An 8,330-nucleotide genomic window follows, 5' to 3' on the forward strand; every position below is an offset into this window, starting at 1 on the left:
GGCGAGGGCTCTCCCCAAAAAAAGAAGCTGGGTGAGACAGGCTCCCAAGTCGCACCTCTGACTGTTGCGAGCGAGGAACCCATCACGTCTGCCCCGACTGTCTCGGATAGCACACGTGACTCCTTGGTGCCCGATCATCATGGCGAGGCGAACACTCCCCCTGCTATGGATACCTCTTTCCCCTTGACCTCGATGGCGGGCCAGCAGCCTCCGTCCTCGGACCGCCCGCCGTCTCCTCCGCCCGTCCAGACTACTCACGATTCACCACCCCCTAACTCTCCTAGGGTTGGCGGCGAGGAAAAGGAACTTCCCTTGGACAGCCCAAAGGACCCCCCCTCCAGCAGCTCTTCCGCCGATCCCTTCTCCTTCTTACTTTCTCGCCCTTACCTTGAGAAATTGAGGGAAGTACCCAGCCAAAACCCGCAGGAGGTTGCCCAAGAAGCTGTGTCAAGTCTTCTTCGCGCCGGCTGTCTGTTCGCCCAGGTGGCTTGGCAGGCTCGGCCCCTCACCGGGATTGCGGGGCTCCGCCAAGAGGTGGAAAAACTGCATTCCATCAACCTTCAAGCCAACAAGACCTGCTCCAAGCTGTCCACCCAGTTAGCCACTGAGGTGGATAAGACAAAGAAGATGCAGAAAAAACTCGCGGAAGCGAAGCTTGCACAGGTAGCGGCGGACGAGAAGGAGAAGGAACTTGAGAACCAGGTTGAGGGACTTCGTAAGGACCTTAGCGCCAAGGAGGCCATTATTGCTTCTCACGAGGGAAGCCTTGCTGCTAAAGATAAGGAGATTGTTGATCTGCGCGAAGGGCTGGCGACCAAAGGTGAGTTACTTGCTGAGGCCCGGTCAGATTTGAAATCGAAATGCAAACTCTTGGCCGAGAAGGATGCCCAGGCCATCGCCCTGGAAGACCAGATAAGGAGAGAAGCTGCTTTCGCGACGGCCAACGAGTGTATCCGCGACTTCCTAATTTGTAAAGCCCATGTCAAGCACCTCCATCCAAATGTCAACCTTGAACCCCTGGGAGTTTTCAAAAGGATTACCCATGCCGAACTGGTGGGTCGGGAAGATCCGCCGGAAGTTGCTCACGTTGACCTTGGAGACGCTGTGGAATAAGAGAGAAAAATGTAATGTTAACTTGTTTGAAGTTATTGTAACGCTTTGCACTTCTTAATTTCGTTTAAACTCTTTGTTTGTATTTTACTTTCAAGTTTGATCGATTCAGCTTTATTTCTTTACGTTTTGTGTTTGTTTTAGCGCTTTTCCGGAGTTTTTCTTTTCTCTCAACGCCCCCATAGTTCCCTTGTTCTTGAATTACGTTTGACGACATTGATGGTGTGCCTTGTTTAACTAGGACTTCTGCTCAGTTTTTGAATTGAGGCTTTCGTCACACCAATATTTCCCGTAAGAGCAGGTGTGGCCTCGCCGGTTTTGCCTTGGCGAGGACTTATTGTTGCTAGTGACCCAATGGTCATATAGGTTTACCCAGACTTATACCTAGTTATGTTCGCTCGCCCATATTTTGGGGGAATTTTTGGGATAAGAAGCTTATCCGCACACATCGCCGACGAGTGACGGCAAGCTGCTTCGACTTTTCCGGAGCGATCCCCAGACTTCAAAGTCGTGTTGGGATCGCCACCTTCAGGGAATTTTTCCCACCTAGCTCTCGCCGCAATTCAGTGTGATTGAAATTGATGGATACAATTTTTGTATTTTCAATCAGACGTGATAGTCAACAAACTCCCGAGATGGAGAACAAGAACGTGTCTTTGTTTTTACCATTTAGGCGGTTTGGCCAACAAACTCTCGAAATGGAGAACAAGAACATGTCTTTGTTTTTACACCTTCAATCTTCACGATACGCGCCTAGCTAATAATCCTCGCGCCGAAACCAGCTCCCTGTCAATCCTTTAGCTGTAATAGTATTCCAGGCTCGCCGCGTTCCAGGAATGTGGCACTCGCCTTCCGTCTAAACTTTCCAGGTGATAAGCCCCCTTCCCTAAGGCCTTCAAAATTATGTAGGGGCCTTCCCAAATTGGACTCAGCTTATTCCCAGTGCTCCCGATTCGTTTCTTTAGCACCAGGTCCCTATAAGACCCTAAATTAAATAAATAGATTTTAGATTTATTTTCAATGTATTAACTATTTTGTGTGTATTATTCTATTTTAAAGTGAGGTAATTATATTCCAAAATTATCTCTTTCTTTTATGAAGAGGTGACCTGCGCTAACAGGTAATCCTCCTTAGTTACCCGTGTTAGCCTATTACAAAGGAATATTCTTTATTTCTTTTTCCTCCCAACCACTCATTCAAAATATCTATTTTCCTATCACTTTCTCTCTCTTCATGGGTCCCACATTCACCAATCAGACTTAACTTCCTCCCTCTCTCTTCTCTCACGCGTTTCAATCTTTCTCTCCCCACTCTTCTTTTTCGTTTTCTTTCTTCCTGCTGCAGCACATGACCATCTTCTTCTTCTCATCACCATGCCTGCTTCTTCTTCTTCTCCCATGGCAGCCGCCACCACCATGCCACCTCTTCCCCCCTTGACTGAGCAAAACCCTCACCACCTCTCTCTCAATCACGAGCCAGAGCACCACCCTTGCACCTGTTCTGATGTTGCTCTCCATGAGAACCACCATGAGCGAACCGCCACCACCTTGGCCTCTCCTTCACGCGCACTACCACCGTCCTTCTGCTGGCCTAGCCGCGAGCACCATCATCACCAACATGAGGAGAAACAACAGAGAAATAGAGGAGAAACGAAACCCTAATTTCAGCCACCTTCAAAGTCTGATCTCCGGCGAACCGCTTGTCATCTCGACAAACCACCACCACCACCGCCACCGTACTCCTCTCATCATCCGCTACAAAACCCCTAAAGAAATTCTCCATTCCGACAACCTCCGCCGGAAACCGCCGCCAACCACCGTCTTCTCCGGCGAGACCTTCGCCGGAGAATCTGCAGAACCTGAGTTGGATAGCTCTTTCTCTCCTCTGTTCGAATTGATGATCAATTCATGGTAAGGAACCAACCTTTCTTCCAATTTCTGATTTCCCCCTTTCAAACTCTAATTTTAGTCATGTTCATCTCCTAAGTTTCATGCCCTGGTTTTGTGCTTTTGCTGTCAGCCTTGATGCTCACTAGGAGAGAAAGGAGACCACGACTAGAGAAGATGGAGGAGTTCAGATTAGCCCCACAGCCTTGAGATGTGAGGTAGTGGGAGAAAGACTTGAACATTGTACATAGAAATTATATGACAGTAGAGGACCACCTATTGCATCTTTAGTGTATAGCTTTTGTTCAATGTTGGTCCAGGGTTAATGGGTTTTTTGAATTAGGAAATAGAAATTGGAATTCAATTTTAGCAAATGTATCAAAGTGCTTAAATTGATCATGGCTTTGCCCTAGACAGTTTTGGGGATAGCCCTAGGAAAATATATATATATATATATATATATATATATATATATATATATATACTTTCATGTACCAAGTTGTATTTGTATCATTTCAAAACTTATGCTAGTGCTGTACTTTTTGAGTTTTGCCAACTTATTCATTTGAGTGGATAAAAAGTGTTAAGGTTTTTAGAATGACAAACTCGTCAAAATTTACAAACTATGCGGTGGGGTCCATCCAAGTTGCCAAGATGTCTACGATGGGATCCATCCAAGTTTCTTGGCAGTCAACTGAGGCTACCAACTCTTCTTCTATAGTAGGATTGGCGAGCGTCTCTTGGATCACACTTCGATTATTTCCAGGCTTCCGAGTGCTTGCCAATTTCGCTAGGGCGTCCGCCCTTTGATTCTGTGCCCTTGGCACGAACTCCACTACGACCTCTTGCAGTCAACCCATCAACAGTCGTACGCGCTCTAGATATTTTATCAAGGCCAGCTCCTTCACCTGGAATTTCCCATTTACTTGGTTTGCCACTAGCAACGAGTCCGTTCTAACCAGCAAACTGTCAATCTGTACCTCAATTGCTAACTTCAGCCCGGCGATCAGGACCTCATATTCTGCCTGGTTATTGCTGGCTTTGAACTGGAATCTGAGGGACTGCTCTAATACCAACTCCCCAGGCCCTTGTAGTGTGACCCCTGCTCCACTTCCGTTGTCATTTGATGACCCATCGACAAACAATGTCCATTGCGTGCTCACCTTCTCACTGTCTTCCGGCGTTAACTCCACCACAAAATCAGCTAAAGTCTGCACACCGACCTTCCCCCTTTTGTCGTATTGCAAACCGTATTCTGACAATTCAACCGACCATGCGACAAGTCTCCCTGACAAATCTGGCTTCTGTAACACCTGTCTCAAAGGAAGATCAGTTCTTATTTTTACCTGAAAGCTTTGAAAGTAAGGTCTTAGGCGTCTGGCAGTAACGAGGACGGCGAGCGTCGCCTTCTCTATCTTCTGATACCTAATCTCCGCCCCTTGAAGTGTATGGCTTACGAAGTAAACTATTTTTTTTTTCTCTCCATTTACCTCCTGAAGAATGACGGAGTTGATTGCATGATCGCTGACAGAAAATACAAGTGCAAAGGGAGGCCTTGGGCAGGTTTTGATAACACGGGTGGCGCGGACAACATCTCTCTGAACTCCACTCAAACGCCGCATTCTTCTTTAGGCACTTGAAGAATGGGGCCGACTTATCGCCTGAATGAGGGAGAAACCTGGACAGGGCCGCAATCCGTCCCGTCAGGCGCTGCACCTCTTTTACACAGCTGGGGCTTTTCATTTCTTGGATCGCTCTACACTTATCTGGATTGATCTCAATCCCTCTTGACGTAATCATGAAGCCTAAAAACTTCCCGCCCTGTATACCAAAAGAACACTTCTCCGGATTAAGCTTCATATTATGCTTTCGGAGCCTGCCAAAAGCTTCCGTCAAATCCTCATGATGGCTTGATCCCAAAACCGATTTTACGATCATATCATCGACATATACCTCCATGTTCCTCCCCACTTGGCCCTCAAATACCCTATCCATCAACCGCTGATACGTCGCCCCCGCATTCTTCAGCCCGAAGGGCATGGTTTGATAACAGTAGTTTACCCTAGCGGTCATGAAGGCCGTTTTGTCTTCATCCGACGGGTGCATCTTGATTTGGTGATATCCCGAATAGGCATCCATCAGACTCAGCAGCTCATTTCCCGACGCTCCTTCCACTAGCTTGTCTATGCTCGGTAATGGATAAGAATCTTTCGGACATGCCTTGTTCAGGTCTGTGTAGTCTACACACATTCGCCATTTTCCGTTCGCCTTCTTTACCATTACCACATTCGCCAGCCAAGTAGGATACTTAATTTCCCGGATGAAGTCTACCGCCAGTAATTTGTTTACCTCTTGCTGGATTGCCTTCTCCTTTTCATCGCCCATTCGCTGGCGTGTCTGGGTCACTGGTTTAATTCCGGGATTTAGCGCTAGCTTGTGGCAAATGAAGTTCGGGTCTATTCCTGGCATGTCCTTGTGACTCCAAGCAAAAAGATCCAGGTTCTCGCCCAATAGCTTTGATAATCTTTGTTCTTGGGCTTCAGTCAGTCGGGTCCCTATTTTGAGTATCTTCTCGCCAAATTTCAGTTCCTTGGTTTCTTCGAACGGCGTGGGCCTGTTGACTCGCCCCTCGCCCCTTTGATCTAGGTTCTCTTCTGGCGCATCGACCTCGTTGCATCGGTGCCCCACCGAGGCGTTCCTTTTCCCGTACCGGTCTACCGCGTTGCAGTAGCACTCCCTCGCAGTTTTCTGGTCCACAACCACTCTCCCAACTCGCCCATTCGGCAAAGGATATTTAACCGCCAAGTGTGCCGTTGAAATCACAGCGCACAGCCGGTTCAAGGTGTTTCTGCCAATTATCATGTTGTAAGATCCCTCCGTTCCTAGGATTAAGTATTTCACCCTCAACGTCCTAGCGTTCTCTCGCTCGCCGAATGTGGTATCAAGGTCAAGGACGCCTCTCACCCATACTTGCTCGCCCGCAAACCCCACCAGAGTCCCTGCATAAGGGGTGAGATCTGCCTCATTCAAACCGAGCCGATCAAATGCCCCGCCGTAAATGATGCCCGCTGAACTCCCTTGATCCAAAAGTACTCGTTGTCCATTAAGTTGGTTGACGCGAAGGAGGATTACAATCGGGTCGTCTAGATGTGACTTTATTCCAACGAAGTCATCGGATGAAAAGGTAATGTCTGGATGTGAAAAACCGAAAGGAACCTCTGTTACCGTGTTCACCGCCCTAGCGTACCGCTTTCTAGCTGCACTGGTGATTCCTCCTCCTCCAAATCCTCCGGCGATTGTGTGCACTCCTTTAGGTACCGGAGCATTACCTCCCTGTATTCTAGTAGGTTTTCCTGCCGCTATCAGTTTTCCCACCTCACGCTGCAACGTGCGGCATTCCTCTGTGACGTGGCCCATGGCCTGGTGATAAACGCACCACTCGCCTCCCGGCTCGCTGCTTATTCGCGTCGCTAACGGTTCTCGGAGGATTTCCGATTTAGACGATTTGTCCAGGCACGCCAGCTTTCCTTTTGGAGATGAGTTTCTCCATTTCCTCGAGGATTTCCAATAGCTTTCCCTTTGCAATGTCCGAGGCTCCGCCGCTGTATTTGCTCCCCGGGCCTGTGTGTCCTGCTGCTCCAAACTACTACTTATGTCGCGAATCAGCCACCTCCAATCTCTGAGAGTCTCCAACGACTGAGGTGACAGGGGTTTTTCTTCTGAAGGTTTCAACAAGGAGACTGAAGACTCCACCTCCTTTTCGCGTCGCCCTCTATACGCGTGACGCGGACCACGCGTGTGTTTCATCCTTCGTTCGCTTCGTCGACATTGCGCTTCCATCAAGTGCCACCAACAAATCAAGAATTTGACTAAGAAATCAAAAAACCAAAGAGAATTGCACGAAAAATCGAACTTCACTCAGCCAAACCATAACCCACGTAGTCCGGGAATCGAAATCTACCGATCCCCACAGACGACGCCAAATGTTCCATCATGAACATCGAGATGATGTATAGTACCTAAGGTGTAAGGAACGTGATGTGAGATTCCTAGGGAGAATAAGAGTGTAACTGCTTTGGAGAGAGAATAACTGAATTTCAATCTTGTTATTACATAAATGAGCTAAGAGTCCCTTACATTTGGTATCCCTCCCCTATTTATAGTTGGAGGAGTTGGGCTTAGCGCCTCCAAGTCATCCTAATGGGCCAGTTGGGCCTCCGAGGCCCAAGTCCCCGGTCTGCTCATCGCCCTAGGCCAGTGCTCCTGGGTGAGGGACCCTGGGGTCTCGCCCAGTCCACAAGTCATATTTAATGTTTTGTCATGTTGTACCCCCATATCATCCCATTTCCTCCAAAATAAAAAATCAATAACCCATTCCTATATAAAAAAACATATCCGTTCATATTAAAAGTAATTTGTATTCGTTGCGGGATTATATGGGTGGAGCAGTGGTCAATTGCCATTACTTTATCTTGGCGCTCCTTTAGGCGGGAATCCTCGACATATCTCCTTCAGGGAACCTATGTTAGACAAACTTAGAAGGAAAATGAGAACATGGAACTTGAAGTACATTTCTCTAAGCGGAAGATTGACACTGATGAAGGCAACTCTTTGCTCGGTTCCACTGTTCCTAATGGCAATTTTCAAAGCACCTCTAAAGGTGATTGGTGAAGTGGAGAAAATCGTAAGGGGCTTTCTATGGGGGTTAGAGGAAAACGGTAGGAAAATCGCATGGATTCCTTGGTCTCTGATGTGCCAATCCCAGGAACATGGGGGACTTGGGCTCAGGTTCATTGGGTGGAGAATAAAGCTCTTATACTCACATGATATGATAAGAGTCTATTATGCTCTTAACTCATTTTGCCTTTATTCAACTCTCTATCTTAACCTACTCTAATCATATTCTGACCACTAAACAGGTCATAAAATCAAAGAGGGTTTTCCTAGTAAGGTTTTAATGATGCATTTTTTTTTGTAAAGCCTAGCTTCCAAGGGGGATTTTTTAATGTGTATTTGAGATGTATTTTACTGTGTCATTTCTATTCTTTCTTTTGTATTGGGTTGAAGTTTTTTCTTTTTATAAGTAAATGTTAGTTGTTAGTAATGTTAGTAAATTAGTCCTCCTCAAGGTTCAAACCTTGAACCCAACACTTAATCCCACCCAACCCTTAATCTCACCCAACCCTTATGTCCCTAACTTTTACCACTTGAGCTATCCTTCGGGGACGTATTGGGTTGAAGTATCCCTTATACTTCATTTCAATATATTTCTTAGCTTATATAAAAAAAAACCAAACGGGTCATAAACTCAAAACCCGCTACATTTACGGGAAC

The 8,330-nt window shown here is 46.9% G+C and overlaps 1 protein-coding gene across 1 annotated transcript; it reads right to left on the reverse strand.

Annotated features, from left to right (window-relative positions):
- Positions 1–4,773: 4,773 nt before the first annotated feature.
- LOC130719462 (uncharacterized) lies at positions 4,774–6,413 on the reverse strand. Its single transcript, XM_057570090.1, has 2 exons — positions 4,877–6,413; positions 4,774–4,817 (listed from the first exon to the last, which is right to left on the reverse strand). Exons 1-2 carry the CDS (start codon positions 6,411–6,413, stop codon positions 4,774–4,776), a joined length of 1,581 nt encoding a protein of 526 aa, XP_057426073.1.
- Positions 6,414–8,330: the final 1,917 nt, after the last annotated feature.

The sequence above is a fragment of the Lotus japonicus genome, chromosome 5, assembly GCF_012489685.1.
Source record: "Lotus japonicus ecotype B-129 chromosome 5, LjGifu_v1.2".
In the NCBI taxonomy this organism is placed as follows: Eukaryota; Viridiplantae; Streptophyta; class Magnoliopsida; order Fabales; family Fabaceae; genus Lotus; species Lotus japonicus.